At 34.6% G+C, this 22,842-nt stretch overlaps 3 protein-coding genes across 3 annotated transcripts in view; all 3 read right to left on the reverse strand.

Annotated features, from left to right (window-relative positions):
* LOC127832364 (tenascin-X-like) overlaps positions 1 to 22,842 on the reverse strand; it is a 169,982-nt gene that overhangs the window by 110,982 nt on the left and 36,158 nt on the right. The window lies entirely within an intron of this gene.
* Positions 4,421 to 6,379, reverse strand: LOC127832367 (uncharacterized). Its single transcript, XM_052357803.1, has 3 exons — positions 6,154 to 6,379; positions 5,817 to 5,931; positions 4,421 to 4,588 (listed from the first exon to the last, which is right to left on the reverse strand). Exons 1-3 carry the CDS (start codon positions 6,292 to 6,294, stop codon positions 4,464 to 4,466), a joined length of 381 nt encoding a protein of 126 aa, XP_052213763.1. The 5' UTR covers positions 6,295 to 6,379; the 3' UTR covers positions 4,421 to 4,463.
* Positions 10,848 to 22,140, reverse strand: LOC127831292 (prostamide/prostaglandin F synthase-like). Its single transcript, XM_052356266.1, is given in 6 exon segments — positions 10,848 to 13,649; positions 14,096 to 14,171; positions 16,881 to 16,944; positions 20,184 to 20,235; positions 21,069 to 21,273; positions 22,087 to 22,140. Coding segments are annotated over 6 exon segments (633 nt in total). The 3' UTR covers positions 10,848 to 13,467.

Raw genomic sequence — 22,842 nt, forward strand, 5'->3', positions numbered from 1 at the left:
TACATGTTCAAATATAGCATATCACATGATGTCATATTGTATTCAATATACATTTTAAACTATAAAACAAATACATTGTATAAATTTTACATTATTATTGGTATAACGATTGCGAATCTTGAGTGCTTTTCATTTTTATTTTCTATAGTAAATAATATTGTGTGTTTGAGCATACTGGGTCTGACTCTATAATATGTTTTAGTGTAGTTTTCTCTAATTTGGGAAAATTTAGAACATTTCAACAAAAAGTGGTATTCATCTTCTATTTCATTACGGTCACATAATTGGCAGAGTCGCAAGTTTCGTTCTAATCTAGCATATCTTCCAGTCTGTATTCTCGGGTTATGAGCACAGATGCGTATTTTCGTAATCGCTGTTCTTAAATTTCTTGATGCAATCGTCTCTAAATGTGGTTCAAAAGAAAATGTTGTTTTAATTGCTTTGTATACAATTAGTACCCTATTAACATTAATATCTCGATTCCACTCTTGTAAGTGTTCGTTGATAACTCTTTGTTTAAACAAAGACAAACAATTAACCTCGTTGATTTGTGAGTTATTAGACCAAACATAATTAAATCCGTACTTAGATAGTAAGTCCCTAACCTTCCCAAACCAGTTCATGTATTATCATTTACGGCAATTAGACCATCTTCCAATATATATCGTAATATAATGTTTTCGCTTCTAGTTATTTTAAACCAATTTTTTACAATACGTAAATATCTGTTTATATACAACGGGTATCTACCAAGTTCACCGTAAACGGCTACACTTGAGGTTGATTTTCTGACAACAAGAACAGCTTTGCAGAATAATATAACGTCACTTCCGCTAAGCATGATATGCTTCACAAATAAATGCCGCTGAAGAAGACCGAGAGGTCGAAAGCTACGGCAAGTTTAATAAAAGCGTTTTATTTTATATAAACGGCTAAAAGCGACTTTATTATATATATATAACAAGTATGCAGAAAATGTGAAAAATAAAACAACATAACCCAAATCTGCGTTTACAAAAATATTGCCGAAGCGACTAAATCTTAACTTGGAATGCACAAAACGTCGAGGATATATCAACTATACCACGGAACGGTAAATGCAAAAACATCAGGCGTCAACCCAGGTTTTTGGTCGTTTAGAAGGCCACACTAAGCCATCATATCAATGTAAATCGGCATATCAGTCAGGGCATTGTATAAACAGTGGGCATAACAAGTTCGTTTATTATTATTGTATTGTTACCTGATACATCAAGAAATAGAACACATGCAATGGTCAAAACGCACCATTTAGCGACATCGTGAGCACCACACGTTGCTAAACAACTGATATTGCAGAAGTACTCGCCAATACAGGGACAGTGGAAACTATTTTTACAGATTGAACACCACACAATTCATGAGATGAGGAAGCATAACCGGAAAATTCTGAACACATTAACACGTTGACAAAGAACTATGCATGAATCGCGTATCATATATTTTAAGATCCTCTTCAATTATACTAGTTATTGCTGGATAACCAGATTTAGATTTAGATGCTGATACAACCTTTAAAATTATCTTCCAATAATTTCATTCAATAAAGACACAATTGTGTTTTAAGCAAAGGTACAACTGATATGAGTACTTAAAAAAAGCTATTTCGGCCTTGAACATTACATGTTGTCGCTGAATATTGTTGCACAGACAGATATGTTAGAAATATGTATTATTTTAAGTCAACTTTTATTTTTAACTATGTTTAGGAAAAGTCATTAATGTTTGTAATCTGTGTTTATTGCGAGATCTTTGAACGCTGTCGGTTCTCTTAGCGTCACATACAATACGTTCACTGGTGTAATATGAACAAATCATCAAGCAATGGCCTGCAGACAAACACACCATGCACCATTTCTTAATTAATTGGCATGTCATTGCGTTGTTCATTCTAATGCCAGATTGGTTCTAAACTCTATACAGTTTCCGCATTCGCGTTGTTTTAATTTCAAATCCGTATAAATGATTCATCGGACTAATTAGTTCATTTCACCGCATGTGATGGGACTCGTGCAATGAAACTAAAACGTGTTTACACAATCTTAAAGGGGTCTTTTCACGCTTTGGTAAATGACAAAATTGAAAAAAGTTGTTTCAGATTCGCAAATTTTCGTTTTAGTTATGATATTTGTGAGGAAACAGTAATACTGAACATTTACCATGGTCTAATATAGCCATTATATGCATCTGTTGACGATTTTAAAACCTAAAAATTATAAAGCGTTGCATCGCGAAACGATTGAATAATTTGGAGAGTTCTGTTTTTGTCGTTAAATTTTGTGAAACTACGAAGATTGCTTATATAAGGTATAAAATACGTCAAGTATGTGTACTTGGCGGAATAGCTCAGTAGGCTAAAACGTTTTTACTTCAGGACTTCGGCAGGACTCCAGGGGTCACTGGTTCGAAACCTGGTCCGGGCAATGTTCTTTTCCTTTTTTTAATTTTATTCTTGATTTTTTACTGGAGCTTTTACGATCCAATGTTAACATTTATCGATATAAAGCATTTAATGAATAAGTTAAAAAATGCCAAAATCTGTGAAAAGGCCCCTTTAAAGGCATATTCCTTTGAAACTAGTACATTGCATTGTATAACGGCATCGAATATGATGGAAGTGAGCCATGCTCTGTCAAAAAAAAAGTTAAATGCATGTGCGTTAAGTGTCGTCCCAGATTCACATGTGCAGTCCCCACAGGCTAATCAGGGACGACACTTTCCGCCTAAACTGGATTTTTGCGAAGACGAGACTTTCCTAAAGCGAAAAAAAAACCATAAAAGCGGACAGTGTCGTCCCTGATATGCCTATGCGGACTGCACAGGCTAATCTGGGACGACACTTTACGCATATGCATTAAACCCTCTTTTTACAGAGCACAGCCCAAATAAACGGTATTATTTTCATTTTCAATTGGTAGAATAGTATATAATGAGGTTAATGGTCAAAAGCGATTAGAACGGTGTTGATTAATACTTAACGTTATTCTTGGTTCAAATGTTTTGCACTTACTCGAACTTGGGAGTCGATCTTCAAAGGCGACTATAATATACATATATATATATATATATATATATATATATATATATATATATATATATATATATATATATATATATATATATATATATATATATATATTCAAGATGTGTTTTAAAACGTTTTCTCAAAGTGAGTACATTTATAAAAAAAATGTGATGGCTGTTACTGTAATATTGATTCTAAACAATTCCAAATGTTAAGCTAATTGCTTGAAACAAGACAGACCTTATCATTAATCATCAAGTTTGATGAAATGTCCACCGAATGATAAATAACGTACTTTTCCTTCTACTTTAGGGTTGTTTAATCTTAGAACGGGCAAATGAATGATATTTTATCCAACAATATAGACATGTATTAACAGAATGCATATTCACTCTTACCATTGTATACTGATAGATAGAAATATATCATGTCATACATATTGTATTTGTATTCGCAATTTACTAACCAAATGCTCATTTCAATAAGAAATGTAATACAGCCATTCATAAATTGTATTAGACTATGTAAATTTCTTAAACAATGTGTTTGGTATTACTAACATTTTCAGACGCATTTAAAAAATCTTATCATGAGCATGTTGTGCCTTTAAGCATAGTCGTGTATTGCAAAAGACCGGTGTATGATGCTTTTTATAAAGGCGTAAAGAGAACAAGAATGTCAATAAGGACGCATGTCCAAGAGTCTGAATTATTTCTCAAAACAGATAAGGGCCGTGCTCTGTGAAAATGGGGTTTAATGCATGTGCGTTAAGTGTAAAGTTGATTTAAGACGTTTAAAATACGAAGTTAACGTTCAATCTTCTCTGTGTTTACTCAACCTCTTCCTCAATCAAACACGTATCTTATTCGGGTCGGAGTGTCTTAATAATGTCATACATAAGCTTTCTTGCATATCTGGCGATACATAATTTGTTCGTATTTATTAAAGAAACAAAATGCAATAAGATTTAGTGTTATTACATTTCTTACTCATATGTTTGAAAAATAAGCGTATGTTTTCAGTTTTTCAAAAACATAAGACTTTCTTTGAACAATAATCAAACCATGTAATGAGGAATCGCATTTCCTTCCTCTTCAGGGCTTATACGATTTATGTAATACTTTATGTATCATCGTTAGGTTCCTTAGCGTCAAATCAAACATACTCTGTATTAAAATATAAACACGAAACATTCGAATATTTACTTTTATACAAATATATAGTGCCAAAACTCTTTTTAAACGCGACATTCATACTGTTCGTGTGTCTTGTATTAATAAAAACAGAAACAAATATCCGAGTATTGCCATGAATAATTTATTGAATAAGAAAATGATGCAACGACAAAAACGACAGGACAGGTCTTAACACAAAAGGTAACCACCAGGCAAGTACCTCTTCAGCAGCCAACGTTGAAGCAGAACCGGCGAATACATGAGCATCTGTTAATACTTCGACAATAGGAACACCAGATTGTGGCAAGGTTAACTACTGCCCTCATCGTCAGGTCCTGCGGGGTAAACTCTGAAATGCGTGTTTGAAAAGATGCTATGTGGAAAAACAGATGGAAAACAATTTGATGTCGTTACTTATTTGTTGGAAATATCGTATATGCACATCATGTGCTTACATATGGCATTGGGAAAGTCACACAATATTATTTTATGTGCCTCAATGTTTTCTTACACTGTCATATAAGCAATTTTATAATTTTAACATTTTTCGACCGACTGATATTCACAATTTCTGATGGCGATTTATATCCTTTAGCTATTTTGCAGGCCCTATTGTTTATGTGTATTAATTACTTTTTAATAGACCTTACATGCCAATAAGCACGTTTTATATTGAACATAACATACAGTTTGGTCATACATTGATTCCTTTTGCAAAACATGCAACCATTTTAAAAAATTAAAATGAAAACGATATGGACATCTTTTATTATAAATGTTCTATGCTATGTTTGCAGGCAGATAAAGAACAATTACGTTCATGGCTCGTCATATTCAGACACAGAAATAAATTGCCATATAACAAAAATTAAAATTATAATACGCTTTTTAAATTTACATACAACCAGAACCTCCACAAACACATTGTACTTGTTTCAAGTAATTGAACCACTGTTGAAAATACCTGACTCAAATTATTCATTCAAATTATTTTACTTAGACTTATAGACACGCATACAACAACACCGCGGATACCAAAGTGTATTCGCCAAGCATACAACAACACCGCGGATACCAAGCATACAACAACACCGCGGATACCACGCATACAACAACACCGCGGATACCAAGCATACAACAACACCGCGGATACCAAGCATACAACAACACCGCGGATACCAAGCATACAACAACACCGCGGATACCAAGCATACAACAACACCGCGGATACCACGCATACAACAACACCGCGGATACCAAGCATACAACAACACCGCGGATACCAAGCATACAACAACACCGCGGATACCAAGCATACAACAACACCGCGGATACCAAAGTGTATTCGCTTTTTTATGCTAAGTATATTTTACTTTAACAACAACTCTTGCGACGTTTTACGAAATATTGACTTAATGTCATTATAGTATAGACAATAATGTCTTGCAGATTTATTTGAATTGATTATGGCAGTTGATTCTGAAAAACATAAGCTGCATTATGAAAAACATTGTAAACGTTCTCTAGGGAATACCCATATTTCATCAATATAAATAAAATGGATGACAGGGACTTACCTTTCTTCTTTGCCGTGAACTCTCTATCAAAACATTCCTTCACATCTGGAAGGTCGACCAAATCATACTCCACATCGACTGTCTTCTTGACAACCTCGCGAAACTCGGCAAACCCCTACAAACAAAGGCAGTAATAGAACATACGGTTCATCTTACGACTGATGAATTAGCCAACATTTACGTTGTGAATACACTTTTTGAATAAATGTTCATTTAACATAACGCCATGCTGAATACTCAATTCTGAGTTATAGTATATAATTACATTATAACTCATTGTTTACAGTGACAATACATTGGAACTTCCGTGAAATATTTATAAAAAACATAGGCCTACCTTCTTTACCAACAAGGTTTTTCTTGCGACAACATTGTTTGTTTGAGTACGTCCTTTATCAATACGTCGTTCACAAAAGGCGTATGGCGAGTGGGTTAAGACACTGAGCATTAGTAACGGGAGAACAAATAGCCAAAACATTTTAATCTAAACCAACGTCTCAAGCGTATCTGAAAACGTTCGTATGGTTTGAATGTTCTAGAATAATATGGTCCTTAAAAGTCAACATTCTGGATAGTATCCGGGAACGTAATAACTTGATAAATTATGGTCACGTGTATACGTGCGGATAATAGCGGCGATGTTACAGTAAACACATTTGACACTGTAATTAATAACGTATGTAGGTCATATACTCAACACATTATTTAGAAAGTCTCTTATTATAGAGACAAAAAAATGATGTGTTGGGCTAAGGGTGAGATTCAGATATCCTTCAAACCGTGTGTTGAATACCAAAATAATTTGCATCGACTGTTTGAAGCTTTGGTCTATTTCTAAAATGAAGATGTACCTTTCTACTTGTTTTATTTTTAAAAACAGTAGAAGATAAAACGCTGACAATAAATAAAATTAAGTCTCAAGAAGTTGTAACAAAGCATCATAGAAATCAGAGTTGTATGTAAGTGCACTTGTTCGTGTTTTTTTCCGTGTCATTTACAATTAAACGACATAAACTGTGTAGTTAGGACTTCAATCAATTGAACTTCTTCCATAACTTAATAAGCAAAAGCAGATAGTTAACGTTTCAATGCAAAGTGTCTTCAGCGATGTTTCATTTAATTTAATAAATGCTCTGTGTATTGTAACTGGGTTATTTACGTCACATAAAACACGTTCGGTGTTGTAAATATAACCATCACACGTTAAGGCAATGACCTTAACACAAACACGGATTGCACCACATCTTAGTTTATTGACTTGTCAACGCAATGCTCCTACCACACCGATTGGTTTAAAACTCAATAACGTTTCCGCGTTCGTGTTATTATAAATAACCGCATGACAGCAGATGCAGCGGAAACCTTACTCGAAGCCATAGTCCAATGAAATTGTTTCAATGCATTAAAAATGCATTAGTTGCGATTGGCCTTTCAAATAGTTAGACGTTTTTTAACTAGGTTACCTAAACACCTACGCATACACACACGTACCTGTTTCCTACCTTTGTAGGTTTGAAACACATGTTTCGGTCAAACCCATTGTTAGTTACAGTGACCTGTTATATTGTTAATATCATATTTAAATGTGCAATACAGAGTATTTGTACAACAATACACACTGAAATCTTTGGAAAAACTCGTATTTTAAAGTCTTAATTATGGACCAATGCCCCTGCTGTCAAAATAATCTTAGAACAAATGTCAATTATAGCATAAGAACCATTGGTCCTATTTATGGTAGGAATCTATGTGTATGATTCTCGCACAGACTAAACGCAGGGACAAACAAAGATACGATTTATTTCATGATCATTTCATTTTATTGCAACATGATACAACATGATTAAAACGACTATCATGTCTCATTAATAATAGCAACCTCAACGCAAGCCTCGCAGCAGCTAACGTTGTAGCAGTTCTTTCGAATACACCGGAAACAGCGCATGCTTTGAGAGTAATAGCATTACAAGTCTACTTGAAATCTTCGACATCGGAAAAGACTTCTTAAAATTGAACAACAGTATTACAGTTCGTTATTACTTTTATAACACATCTTGGCATTATTTTCTACGTAACGATCAAATATATTTCCAAATAAAAATTAGCCTCGTTCTGGGAAAACGGTGTTTAATGCATGTGCGTAAAGTGTGATCTCATGTTAGCTTTTGCATTCCGCAAAGGCTAATCAGAGACGATACTTTTTTACTGTTAACTGGATTTACGCTTAGAACAGTCTTTATCTAAATGAACAATGCACTAAACGAGTAAAGTGTCGTCCCCGATTAGCCTGATCGAATCTTAGACGACACTTTACAAACATTCATTAAGCCCATTTTCCCACAAAAAAGAGGTGCAAATAAAAAAAATCAAGTAGAACGTGTTCACTCATTCGATTATATTAATATTATGTTATTTCTTTTATGATAGTCCGAGGACTAACAACCAGTACTTTGTGTCGCTAGTCGGACACTTTATCATCTACGCCACGACAACCGCTATCCAACTGATTTAGGGAGCAAATTCTGAATTGATTCCCAACAATTTTCTGTAAAGCATTTGTAAATGTTATGATTTTCAAACTTTACAAAAAAATGAATGAAATATCTTAAGCTTTACATGCATATGGGCTTTGCTCTGTGAAAAGGGGGTTTAATGCATGTGCGTAAAGTGTCTTCCGATTAGCCTGTGCAGTCCGCTTTTATGATTTTTTTCGGAGCTAATCTGGGACGACACTTTAAGTACAAACATAAACCCCCTTTTCGCAGAGCACGGCCAATATACATTAGAGACAAGTCAACAAAGAATGTATTACATAAGTACAGTTTTAATTCTTTGATGAGTATACTGAAATTTCAACAAGAAATTAAACAAAAACATCTTATGTAACACGGAAAGCGACCTTCTCAAATAAGTATAGACAATCCCAGAATCGATAACTTGACCGCCGCCATATTGGCTATCACGTTACCCGCTGCCATGACGGTACTGAAGAATCTGGTAGACAACAGCGTTCAAAGATCTCGCAATAAACACAGATTACAAACATTAATGACTTTTCCTAAACATAGTTAAAAATAAAAGTTGACTTAAAATAATACATATTTCTAACATATCTGTCTGTGCAACAATATTCAGCGACAACATGTAATGTTCAAGGCCGAAATAGCTTTTTTTAAGTACTCATATCAGTTGTACCTTTGCTTAAAACACAATTGTGTCTTTATTGAATGAAATTATTGGAAGATAATTTTAAAGGTTGTATCAGCATCTAAAGTCTTAATCAAACTTTGTTATTTTTAACGTTATTATTGAATATATTTAAATATTTATTAGAAAATTTATAAGATTCAAGACCGAGGCAGAATAGTATATATCTTTTTTTTAGTTTTTCTAAACATTTATTATTTCGTTATTAATGTTTCTTATTTAAGTATCATTTTAAATGCAAAAATCTATAGCCAAAACAAAGTTTCTGATTTTGAATAAAATTAGTCCGGAAATATTAATAAGCGAAACTCAGAGTTATCTTTGTATCTGTGTATTGTGCGCAATGTTAGGATCTCGAACTGTGAAAATGATGTATTCGATTCATCGCGTTATATGCATATACCAACATGTATTTGAAAAATACCTGTGCATATACCGCTATTATTATTAAACATTGTTTATAATTTATTTCAATAAAAAAGGGTTACCGGGTACTCTTTTTATATCAATATCACGCGTTTAACAATGTAATTGTTTTCATTCGCTTTCGCATGGCATGTGTTTTATAGATTGATATGTCGTTAAAAAATTACAAAATATTCAAAGCCATTGCAACGCCGAGTTAACATGTATAGCTGCTGGTAATTTGACCTAATTACCTTATTACGCTTACGATGCAGAATGCTGTCAGTTCATAAAAAAAATACTACTTATTTTGAGTATGGGAGAAGCGGTGTGTTCCGCTGATGAAGTCAGTAGTGACCTTAAGCTTGGTAAAACCTTCAGAGAGGACAGAGAGAGGACAGTTCCGAATTCTAGCAAACGGTCAAAGGTAAAAGAGCTTGAACAAACTAGCATCAGTAGCCTAAGAAGAAGTTTTGTTGAGCCACTAAATGATGAACAACATGGGTGTTTTGGCCTAGAAAATCAAGAAGGTTGGTGTGTCAAAACCGGTGTTCACACGATGACACACGGGTAACAATGATCAGAGGCAATGTCACTCAAGTTATCCGAACGCATCGTAGCACACTGGAAGCAAGATCGAAGCAGTTTCCAGTGACAAGTGAAATTTATTGCACAAATGTCATCGCTGTGGTATATACTTTGAGCACATGGCCTTCAATTATCAGGGTGCTATACTAATGGACTACCATGTAGATGCAATGTGTGTGGACACGAGTGTCATGCCAAGCATTCATTATTTATTCGCATTAAAATTAAATACATGGATTAAAATCAGGGACGACGCTTTCCACGTGTATGATATTTTTCGTTTAAGAACGTCTCTTCTTGGCAAAAATGAAGTAGGGCGGAAAGTGACGTCCCTGATAAGCCTGTGTGGACTGCACGTGCTAATCTGGGCGACACTTTATGCACATGCATTAAACCCCTTTTCACAGAGCGTGTCTCATAGATATATAACACAAAAAAATGGTCTGGCACCACGCATTTACCGGTACTCTCAGTAATCGGCTGATGTTTCTTTTTTACCTCTTAAATACGTTTTGAGTTAGGATCTGCATTATTAAATTGCGCCGCGCTCTATCATTTGAAATGTATTCAATAACTAAGTAGCACCGTTTACGTCCTACACACTTATCCGTATTTTAATTTTATTTAGTAACTATGTAGCATTATTGCATACATAACTTTCATGGACCAAAAAAAGAAACTTTCTTTTAATGTGTTTCTTTCATTTAAATACTATCATCATTTCAGACATTATTTTACGTCATGAACATAATGTGTGTCTATTAACTAAATGTCTTCCGATAAAGACCGTTTGCTTGACTTTTTAAGAATGACGATGGAATGGCAAACATATTTATGGATTTACATGTTTTATTATATTGTCATATTTATAAATTACAAAGTTAAGTTACAATTCAATACGTTTCAACAAAGGCCTTTTTGAAACGGCGACCAATTAATGATCATCAGTCATCTTTCTACCATGTTCATGGTTACAGAAAGAGACGTCACAATGCACGTTCAGAAAAGAGCGTTTGTCAATTAATTGAAGTGAAGCTTAACAAATAAAAAATGAAAATTACAAAAAGCATATTTAATTAACAATATTGATGAGCAAACAACACACAAAACAGATTAAGCATGCATTGCAGTTGATATACGTTCAGAAATGGATCAATACTGGCTATATGATGAAAGAACAAATATGCTAATTAGGAAAGTGCAAAACTAACAAAACATTGGATAAAACTTCATTATAATACTTTGTTTATATAGTTATGAAACGCACCACTTGCAGGTTTTAATAAGCACTTTTTTAATTAAAAAAATCTACTTTTATGTAAATTTTTAAAATAAATAAGAACAGACTAGAAAGCAATTGTACTTATTTTGCTGCTGTAATTTAAGTCAATAGTACATTAGAAAACTGTTAAAAAATCAAAATAGTACACTATCTATAAAAACAATGTGATAAATTATATCTAATTGAGATAGATTATACATATCTCATCATGTATTTAATCTTACCAGACAAAAATGATATTACACACAACAGTGAGTTTACAGGCTTGGACTCTATATAGGGTTAAATAAAGACTTTGGAAACAAACCTGCTTATATTGAATCAATTAAAGTCAATAATAATCTAGTGAAAATAATTATAATAATAAAGTATATTTCTTCATTTCACGTCTTGGCATCATATCAGAAAAAGAAGCGCTGACTTTTGGAGCAGGGGGGGCAAGAAAAAGGGAAAATGGTCCAAGAAACTTGCCCTCCACGCAAGTAGAACCCAAATCCTTAGATTAACACCTGAATTTTAACACACAAAAAATAGCTTGGATGAAAATCAATCTGATGAGATTAATATCAAATATTGTTTTTCATAAACATTGCACCAAAACTCTTTAAGGTTGTTTCTCTTGTTTTCTTGCAGACAAGTATATTGTTAACAAGAGTGTTTGTCAGAAACACAATGCCCCTATTGCCCCGCTTTGAAATAAAATTTCAATTTATCATTTGGCAGGTTTAGATATTAACTCCCTTTTAAAGATTATTACTTTCCATGGATTGTATTTTTTTACTTTTGACATTGAAGGATGACCTTGACCTTTCACCACTCAAAATGTGCAGCTTCATCAGATACACATTCATGCCAAATATCAAGTTGCTATCTTCAATATTGCAAAAGTTTTGGCCAATGTTAAAGTTTTCGGACGGACGAACAGACTGACAGACGGACAGTTCAACTGCTATATGCCACCCTACCGGGGGCATAAAAACAGACAATTTGAAGGCAATCAAATTTAACTTCTATGTTTAAACTTTTGTTTTAATGTATAAACTAATGACAGATGACACCAAGTCAAGATTTAAATCTAGTGTGACAAGTATTCACCGGATTAATACAGAAAATGTAAAAAAAAAACGTTTACAATAGCAAATTACCATACTTAATCATGTGGTTAACCAATATGAAGTGTTTCATGAATATGCTCGTCATAAGCCAATTCATTACATAGGGAATACTAAAAATATATAGAAATAAAGCACTTATTACATAACCGGTGAACTGAAAACATGACATAACAATGGGCTGTGCTCTGTGAAAAGAAGGTTCCATGAATGTGCATAAATTGTCGACCCAGATTAGCCTGTGCAGTCCAAAAAGGCTTTTATGATATTTTTCTTTTCAAGAAAGTCTCTTCCATGCAAAAATGAGGTTTAGGTGGTAAGTGTCGTCCCTGATTAGCCTGTGCAGTCTGCACAGGCTAATCTTGGACGACACTGTACGCACATGCATTAAACCCCCTTTTCACAGAGCGCGGCTCAATTATATTTGAATAGTCGCCCCATTTGTAACTAAACAAAATAAGTTCATATAATGATGGCAAAAATAACTTTTACATCTTTTGTAATGACAGAGAGTCAACTGAGCATTTTAGTAACAATTGTGTTAATACCTGTTTCAAATGGAATTCATAGAGAGCATTTCGGGCAGCATTAACTCACTACCTAATCAGTCTCTGAAGAAACCAATTAATTTCATATTGAAAGAAACACAAGACATGTTCTATGTTGGGAAATCCTGATAAGTCTGTGAATATTTTTTCATACAACACATAGACACAATTTTGGTTCTACAAAAAATAAAAGTTAACATATCAGTATGGGTGTAAATTTGCTCACTATAAATTTTACTGAAGCAAACAATATTGGATTGATTGTACTATATACAAATTGTCAATTAATGTGTGTTCAACCAACATCTTCCATATTTATACATTGGTTTACAATTGCAAAAATAAAATCTATTGAAAACAATTGCAAGAATAAAATCTATTGAAACGTATATATGATTTAATGAAACAAGTCGTAAATTTTATTTTTAAATTTAAACACTCTATCTCGCAACTGGTTATGAAGCAACTAGCAATTTGTTCCTGGATGCATACAAGTTCACTTCTCAAATTTAATTACACGCATCATCTTTGCACACATTCTTTCGAGCCCCGTCCCCTTCAGCCCCGCCCGTAGCCCCTTCAGATTGACCCCCAGTTACACCAGCATTCAAACCAAGGGCCTTGAGGATCTCACTGTTCTCAACATGGTCAGCCGCGTTCTCCTGCTTAAAGCAAAGTAGCACCTTGCCTCCTGGTGAGAAGATGGTATTATTTTAACAAATGCAGAAGCAATGTGCTCAATTAAAGAGGGCAGGATGTTACTATGTTTCTTACCAGACAGTCAATCATATTACCTTTATTAAGCACAAGAGTCAACCATTTTACCTTCATCACTCACAAGTTTTTATCTCAGTTTTTTTTACCTTTACCAATCACAAGTGCCAATCATGCTATCTCTATAAACTTAACGTAAATGTAATTTTAATTGTCATTCACATCTCATTTCATCAACAAGAGCAAAATCACAATCTCTTTAATTACAACACTCTTTTAATCATATTACCTTTAGCAATCACAAGCGTCAATTATTAACTTTCATAAATCACAAGGGTCAACCATTTTACATTTATCAATGTCAAGATGCATAAATTAATCAGTCATTTCACTTGTTTGAATCACAAGAGCAAATCATTTTACCTTTATCAATTACAAGGGTTCCTCCATTTTGCATACCGTCTCCAGCCAAATTGCCTCCAATGTTGTCCTTCTTCGCCTAATTTAATATACAAAAATATGCTATTATTGTTTGTAAACAGCTGATTACTTATCCGTAAGACATGGTAAATCTTAAATTATTTCACCGTGATTATTTGATTATAATATGGAACATTTGAGCCGCACTCCATGAAAACCTGGCTTAACTCTTTGCATGCTGGGAAATTTCTTGTCTGCTAAAATGTCGTCTGCTGAATTTCTAAAATTAGCATTTTCTTTGATTTTTTTCAAAGAATACTATCAGAATAGCAAACAGTTTGGATCCAGATGAGACGCCACGTTCTGTGGCGTCTCATCTGGATCCAAACTGTTTGCAAAGGCCTTCAAAATTTGGTTCCAGCACTGAAAGGCTTAATGCATGTGCATAAAGTGTACTCACAAGTCAGCCTATGCAGTCAGCACAGGCTTATGAAGAAGGACACTTTCCACCTAAACTGTATAATTTTGGTAAAGAGAAACTTCTTTTAAACAACAAGAGCATCGCATAGCTGGTGCCAACGCTCAGCTGCGGGTGCAGTTATGAATAAATGAAAGCTTGTCAGAAGAATATAAGGGGTCACAGTGACCTTTACTTTTGACCTAGTGACCCAAAAATGGGTGTGGTGTGTAGAACTCATCAAGGTGCAGCTACATTTGAAGTTTCTATGTTGTAGGTGGAAGCACTTTGATTTTAGAGCCAATGTTAAGGTTTTAGCACGACGCGGACAGTGGATGGCAGACACCGGACGACAAGCTGGCTATGACAATACTTCGAGTTTTCTCCGAAAACAGCCGAGCTAAAAAATACAATAAAAGGAGGAAGTGTCCTCCTTGATTAGTCTCAGCTGACTGAACTGGCTTATCTTGGAGTAAACTTTACCCACATGAATTAAGCCCTGTTTTCCTACGCGTGGCTAGTGTATGGAAGTATAATAATTAGGACCCACTTTTTCCTAAAAGAAATAATAGCACTGCTCAATCACGTGTTTGTAAAATGCAAAAGACAGTGAAAGATTTGCTCATATCATACCGAGGGACAACAGTTTAGACTGTTCACCAAGCATCCATGAAATAAGTGTTTTATTACCTGATCAAATTTCCAACATAGAAATAACAGCAAACTAAATTTTTATTTACACACAACACTTATCGATAAAATAAATAATTTTGACTGTTTAACTGTAAAATGATGTCATTTTTTTGACGAAATGACGTCATTATTCCAGCGGGCAACAGTTCAAATTATTACATGATGTCTTATATAAATGATAATTAATTATTTTTTGCTATTTCCTCGTCGAAAAAGAAATTTGCAATGTTTTAAACTGTTACCGGTGAATATCGAACTGTTGACCGGTCAACAGTTTGAACTGTTGCCCGCTAGAAAAATGACGTCATTTCGTCGAAAAAATGACGTCATTTTACAGTTAAACAGTCAACAATATTTATTTTATCGATAAGTGTTGTGTGTAAATAAAAATTTAGTTTGCTGTTATTTCTATGTTGGAAATTTGATCAGGTAATAAAACACTTATTTCATGGATGCTTGGTGAACAGTCCAAACTGTTGTCCCTCGGTATCAGGGCTGACATTTGGAACTGTTGCCCTCGGCCTATCGGCCTCGGGCAACAGTACGAAAGTCATCCCTGATACCTTGGGAAACAGTTTTGACTGTTCACCGCGCATCCATGAAATAAGTGTATACTGTTGACCGGTCAACAGTTCAATATTCACCGGTAACAGTTTAAAACATTGCAAATTTCTTTTTCGACGAGGAAATAGCAAAAAATAATTAATTATCATTTATATAAGACATCAGGTAATAAAACATGATATTATATTTACAGTACTATTTCAAGTTTACAGCAGATCATTTCATAAGTTGTACAAGCAGAAAGTGTCTTCCTTGATTAGTCTGAGCAACTAGACTTAAAGGTTGCCACGGTGTTATGGGTATGGTGTCCCCCTAGCAACCGGGAGGTGGCTGGTTCATTACCCACAGTGGGAGGGTTCTTGAGATCTCCCACAAAGACACCAAGTACTGGTTCTAGGCACAGGCAACAGACTCGAGAGTGTTTCAATATGCCTGAGGTTTTCTATGCAATCGGGCTAAGATAAATAGGTTCAAACTAAATTCGAAATAATTAAATGAGCTCTGCTCAGATAAAAACTGAGTTTATGTTCTTAAAGTGTTATCTCATATTAGCCTGTGCAGTCTGCAAAGGCTAATCATGGAAAATACTTTACGCTTTTAATGTTATTTTGGTTTAACCCTTTATCACTAAAATATCTACTTTTACACATTTGCTGTCCCTAAGAAAATTTTATATAATTAAAGACCTTTCTTACTAGATTCAGGTTTTAAATGCTTCTTTTCCAACCCTTAGATACTGATGAGCAGCAAATAGCATAAAACCTGAAAAGATTGCAAGTTTCTTGAAGGCTGTTTATAGGTTTTATGATGTTTGCACATAGCCCTTTTCATGTTGCTTCTGAGAGGGAAAGGGTAAAAGGATGTCTTTCCTTAGAAAAAATATAGTTAAGACAGAAGGTGTTGTCCAAGACTAGCCTGTGTGGATTGCACAGGCTTATCAGGGATGACACTTTACACTCATACATTACGGCTGCACAGGCTTATCTACCAAGGACGACACTTTACACACATACATAAGGTCCCAAATCAAGGCTCAAATGGTAAATTTTAAACAAAAAGTATAAGGTCTCATACCTGATCATTAACCTCCCTGGCCTTCTTACCAAATATCGATGGGAACACATTAAAAATGTTCATTCTGAAATATACATAGCAAATAAACAATGGCCTCTTACAAAATAAAAATTGTGAATTTTTTGTAAACACAATAGTGGGTCCATTATATAATTAACCATTACAGAAATTACAGAAATTGCATTAATGAAAAAACTATAAATTATAACAAACAATACTTGAGCCCTGCTCTAAGCTTAATGTATGTGCGTAAAGTGCAATCCAAGATAAGCCTGTATCCCGGACAACTCTTGCTTCCATTATGGGGTTTTCAATTTATGGCTGACACTTTACGCACATGCAATAAGCCCTGTTATCCCAGAGCAATCATCATTTGTACAAGTTTCATTATTGAAAACCTCAATCGTGAACTTGGGCACAAAGCACCTTGGGTAGTCCCTTTAACTGAGTTTTTAGCAGCTAAAAACTCAGTTAAAGGGATTACCCAGCTAAGCTGTTTGGTAAAATGACAATTCTTTAACAATTATCACACATTCCATTAAAAAAAGAACGTAGACATAATAATAAACCAAATTCAGTAAAATTATTAAGTGTTTGTAACGCTTTCCATTCATAATTGGGATATTTTGTATAAGCCATGTTAATTACATTATATCATTTAAAATAATATGCTGCTTCTTTCTTAGGCCTGCATGGTAGCTTTAGCTCCAAAAGCTCAAGGATCCAAATCGTGGTTCAGGCAAATTTTTTTTTCAAACTTTTGTTGTAGCTTTTATTTTGATTTTTACAAATTTTATAGTTTTGTAAGCAAACATATTAAATTGCATTTTTGAAACTAACTAAATTCTGCAAACAAATCTTTTTGACTTTATCAAAATCATTCATGTTTATACATTCAAAAGAAGTAAGTACTGCTAAATTTAATACAAGAGCACCGCCTTGCGGGTGCAGACCGCTCATCTATTTCTTTTTAAAGGTGAAGGGACTCTCATTTTCAATCACAAAGGAGGGAGGGGTGGAGTGAAGAGGGGTGTATAGCGTGGGGGTGTGGACATTTATTACATTTTCTTCCAAAAATGCGAAAAAAAAATTTGGGGGAGGGGGGGGGGGAGATTCTTGGGTGCAATGGTTGGACAGTATTTCAAACATAAAATAATAAATAAATAAATAGTTGTGTTTTTTTAACCGTTTCAAAAAAAAAAAAATTGGGGGGGGGGGGGTGGGGTGGGGGGTGGGGGATATAGTGTGAGGTTGTGGTGGTCATTTGTGAGGTGATCTTAAAAAAAAAAAATTAGGGGGGGGGATTCGGGGGGGTGGGGGAGATTCTTGGGTGCGATGGTTGAACGGTATTTCAAACATAAATAATAAAAATAAATTTTGTGTTTTTTAACCGTTTAAAAAAAATGGGGGGGTGGGGGAGTATAGTGTGAGGGTGTGGTGGTCATTTGTGAGATGATCTTAAAAAAAAATAAAATAAAATAAAATAGGGGGGGGGGGATTCGGGGGGAGGGGGGGGGCACGGAGGATGGTTTGGGTGGAGTCTATTGTGGTATGTCAGGTAAGAGTAGTTTTGTCAAAGTAACAATCAAATCTAATCATAAATAAAGAAGTTATGGCAATTTTAGCAAAATTTAATAATTTGACCTTGAGAGTCAAGGTCATTCAAAGGTCAAGGTAAAATTCAACTTGCCAGGTACAGTAACCTCATGATAGCATGAAAGTTTTGAAGTTTGAAAGCAATAGCCTTGATACTTTAGAAGTAAAGTGGATCGAAACACAAAATTTAACCATATATTCAAAGATACTAAGTCAAAAAAGGGTCATAATTCCGTAAAAATGACAACCAGAGTTATGCAACTTGTCCTTTTATCGTACCCTTATGATAGTTTGCGAGTGTTCCAAGTATGAAAGCAATATCTATGATACTTTAGGGGTAAAGTGGACCAAAACACAAAACTTAACCAAATTTTTAATATTCTAAGTATAAAGGGCTCATAATTCCGTCCAAATGCCAGTCAGAGTTACATAACTTTGCCTGCACAGTCCCCTTATGATAGTTAATAAGTGTTGCAAGTTTGAAAGCAATAGCTTTGATACTGTAAGAATAAAGTGGACCTAAATACAAAACTTAACCAAATGTTCAATTTTCTAAGTATAAAAAGGGCACATAATTCTGTCAAAATGCCAGTCAGAGTTACATTACTTTGCCTGCACAGTCCCCTTATGATAGTAAGTAAGTGTTGCAAGTATGAAAGCAATAGCTTAGATACTTAAGGTATAAAATGGACCTAAACACAAAACTTAACCAAAATTTTCAATTTTCTAAGTATAAAAAGGGCACATAATTCTGTCAATATGCACGCCAGAGTTATCTAACTTTGCCTGCCCAGTCCCCTCATGATAGTAAGTAAGTGTACCAAGTTTGAATGCAATAGCATTGATACTTTCTGAGAAAAGTGGACCTAAATGCAAAACTTAACCAGACGCCGACGCTGACGCTGACGCCAAAGTGATGACAATAGCTCATAATTTTTTTTTTTTAAATAGATGAGCCAAAAAATCATAATATATATCTTAAGTATAGACTAAGCTTCTTTTAAACGAGCCCTGCTCATTAAATTGTGCCTCGATTTAAAAACAAGCTTATTGTGAGTTAAGAAAGTTTCGTCCCAGATTAGCCTGTGCAATCTACACAGGCTAATCAGGGATGACACTTTGCACTAGAATGGAATTTTTGTTAAAAGGAAGTCCGTCCATAAGAAAAACTCCAGTCCAGGCAGAAAGTGTTGTTCCTGGATCTGTTGCAGACTGCACAGGCTAATATGGGACAACACTTCACAAGCATACATGAAGCCTAGTCAACCCAGAGCAAAGCACAATTATACAGGATACCGATGTACCTTAAACCTTTATCAATTTGTTATGAATAAATCTGACATTCAGTCAAAACCCATTTTGCATATTGCAATACATCACAATGAGTGGATACTTGAAATTAGATGTACTTTTAACATATGTGCTTTTCTAAAAATCTACAACACATGCAATAATTCAAACAAATCTGGGTATCTCTCCATATTCATAGCAGAGTTTTGAATGAAAAGCATGTCTATCTTAAAAACTTAAAAAAATAGAAACCTAATATAATGTTGTAATATGTTGTAACATACCAAAATCACCATCTATTTTTGTATTTGCATTTAATCGGTTTGCAACAAAAAAAATGTATAAATCTATGTTTATAACTAAGCCAGTGAGATGAAAATTGTCGGTAAAAAAACTCAAACTCAAAGACTAGAGTACCTTTTGAATCCAAGGGCCTTATAGGATTCCTTCTTGGTGTCTATGTACAATTCTGAAAATACACAAACAAGTAATAATAAACAATCACAGACTGTATAAAATTACATTAAAGGGCAGTCTTACCGTCAACCACCTTTTTAAACCTATAAAATGGCAAATTTGGAAAAATTGTATTGAAAAGATAAACAAAATTTGGATTTTTTTTTATCAACAAATATTAACACATCAGGCCCTTTTGGGGAAAAAATCATATAAAGTATATAAAGCCTTTTTGCATAACAAACATTTAGATTTATTTCTTTAACTAGTATTATAATGCAAGAATGTTTCATGCAAAATTCCAAATAATGGACATATGACCCATTCCAAAATAATGAAAACAAGAGCTTTTTGTCAAAATTATGACCAACACCACTTTGTAAAGTTCAATGGCAAATAAGGTGTCATATCAAATGTCCTATTGATGTCATATTAAAGGTTTGATTTTTAAAGTTTGAGCAATCTAGAATCCATTTGATAAACAAACTTATTTCGTATAACCTATTATGAAGACTTAAAGATGACATAGTTAAGTGACTGGGAAACCTTGGGCTTAAAGCATGTGCTAAAAGTGTCATCCCAGATTAGCCTGTGCAGGCCATACAAGATAATTAGGTACAACATTTTCCTGCCTAAACTTTATTAGGGAAGTGAAGAGACTTAATTTAAACAAAACATGCAATAAAGCAGACAGTGTAGTCCTAGATTAGCCTGTGCAGACTGTGGACTGCACAGGCTAACCTGGGACAACCCCTTACATAAAAGTAGTGAGCCCAATGTTCAAAGGGAAGTTTAAGTATAAATATACATGAATATCAATGGATATAAATATAAAATACTGCCAACCTCCTTTAAAGAATTCCAGTTTCACAAACTCCTCCACGCCTAATTCCTCAAGGCCGACTCCAATCAACCGAACGTTGTTGTCGTCTAGCCGAGGTTTCAGTGTGCTTATTTGCCTCGCTCCGAGGCGACAGAAGGGTCATCCGAACCTCCGTAGGAATGTGATCACACATGGGCTCTTCTGCCAGAATGTCTCTATGGTTACATTCTGAAATGTCAATGCCGGTAACCTTCATACAAGCCCCGTTTTTGGGAAAACTGGGTTTGATGCAAGTGTGGAACGTGTTGTCCCATGTATGCTTTGCAGTTTGCACAGGCTCATCTATGGCATCTTTGGCATCTTTTGTTGCTTTAATGATATTTTCTTTTTAAGGTCTCTTCTCAACAAAAAATCTAGTGTAGGCGGAAAGTATTGTCCCTGATTAGCCTGAGCACACTGTACTGGCTTATCTTGGACAACAGTATTCCACATGCATAAAGCCTAGTTTTCCCAGAATGCAGCACAAATAGAAAGATTCTATGGGATAATTGGTACATTTAATATTGATTCTTCATATGAACAAATGGAACTTTCTATGATTATATTACACAATTTAAAAACAGGTACACTTCATATGGCCAAAAAGAACATTTCTTGGGTTAAACTCTTACATTTTAATCTGAATAACAGCCCATTTGATTCTGTCCAAACAGTAATTTCGGTGCTACTAGCTGTTACACATTAGAGACATTATGTTATTTATATTTTTTATATAATGCCAAACCTATTAATTGCGTTATAAATATAAAAACTTCTAGTATCTTAATTTTGTCTTGAAAGCCCCATATAGTCTAGTCAACAGCAAACTATAAGTAGGCAGAGCTATGCATGATGACTGATGTCAGTGTGATGATGAGTTACATAAGTAAGGGCATAACACTTAGCATTTTCACCTAACTCGCTTGCGTTGTTGTTCAATTGATTGTTTTCTGTGCGTCAGTTAATTGTTATTAAAAAATGCAACGCTGCCTCACGTTTTACCTCGCCAGTTGCCACTGATTTAACTAGCGTCTTAGCAATCTTGGAAATATCCATCTTTTTGCAGGATGACCGCAACGTGATGTTCTAAAATGGGTGTTTACATTACTATAAATAGACACGTAGTAATGTTTAAGTTGATTAAGCAACTTGTAGCTAAGGGAAGTAACTAAGCAAATTGTAGCTAAGGGAAGTAACTTTTTATTTTGTATAGGTTTAAAGCGACTCGATTACAGGACCCTTTTTTTACATGTATGATGTATGTTAAAGAAATCTAGAATGATTATAGTTTAAAGATTGATTTTGTGTACACATTAATGAATGACTGATCAATTGAAACAGGTATGTTCTGTCGTTTAATAAATAAACTCCTGGAAGATCCTCACGTGCGCAACTAAATGTCTCCATGTGCCAAAGATCTAACAATTCTATTGATGATAGATCTTTGCATGCGCGCATAAAATCGTCTTCGTGTAAGCAAATATAGCCCTTCACTTAAAGAACATACACATGCACAAGCGAAGAACTGCGTGTGTGTACATGAAGACTTGTTCCTTGCGTATGAAATAATCAATGTATCTATCAAGATCTACTTGTATTTATAGATCTTTGAATAATCTGCATGTGTGCATGTCAGGCTTTCACATGCGGCCGTAAGTATTTTGCGATGACAAGTTGAAGTGTTCAAGAACAAACAAAGCGTATAGACCTGCGCGCAACCAACATTTGTTTCGTTCTTCTGCAACCAGTTATCACGTT

This window comes from Dreissena polymorpha, chromosome 5 (assembly GCF_020536995.1).
Source record: "Dreissena polymorpha isolate Duluth1 chromosome 5, UMN_Dpol_1.0, whole genome shotgun sequence".
Lineage (NCBI taxonomy): Eukaryota > Metazoa > Mollusca > Bivalvia > Myida > Dreissenidae > Dreissena > Dreissena polymorpha.

What these genes read in the sequence shown, in the direction of transcription:
- LOC127832367 (XM_052357803.1), bottom strand. Translation starts at nt 6,294, where the DNA reads ATGTTTTGGCTATTTGTTCTCCCGTTACTAATGCTCAGTGTCTTAACC. An exon ending in AAACCTTGTTGGTAAAGAAG is followed by an intron (nt 5,932 to 6,153) that starts GTAGGCCTATGT and finishes CTTTGTTTGTAG; the next exon opens with GGGTTTGCCGAGTTTCGCGA. An exon ending in GTTCACGGCAAAGAAGAAAG is followed by an intron (nt 4,589 to 5,816) that starts GTAAGTCCCTGT and finishes CACGCATTTCAG; the next exon opens with AGTTTACCCCGCAGGACCTG.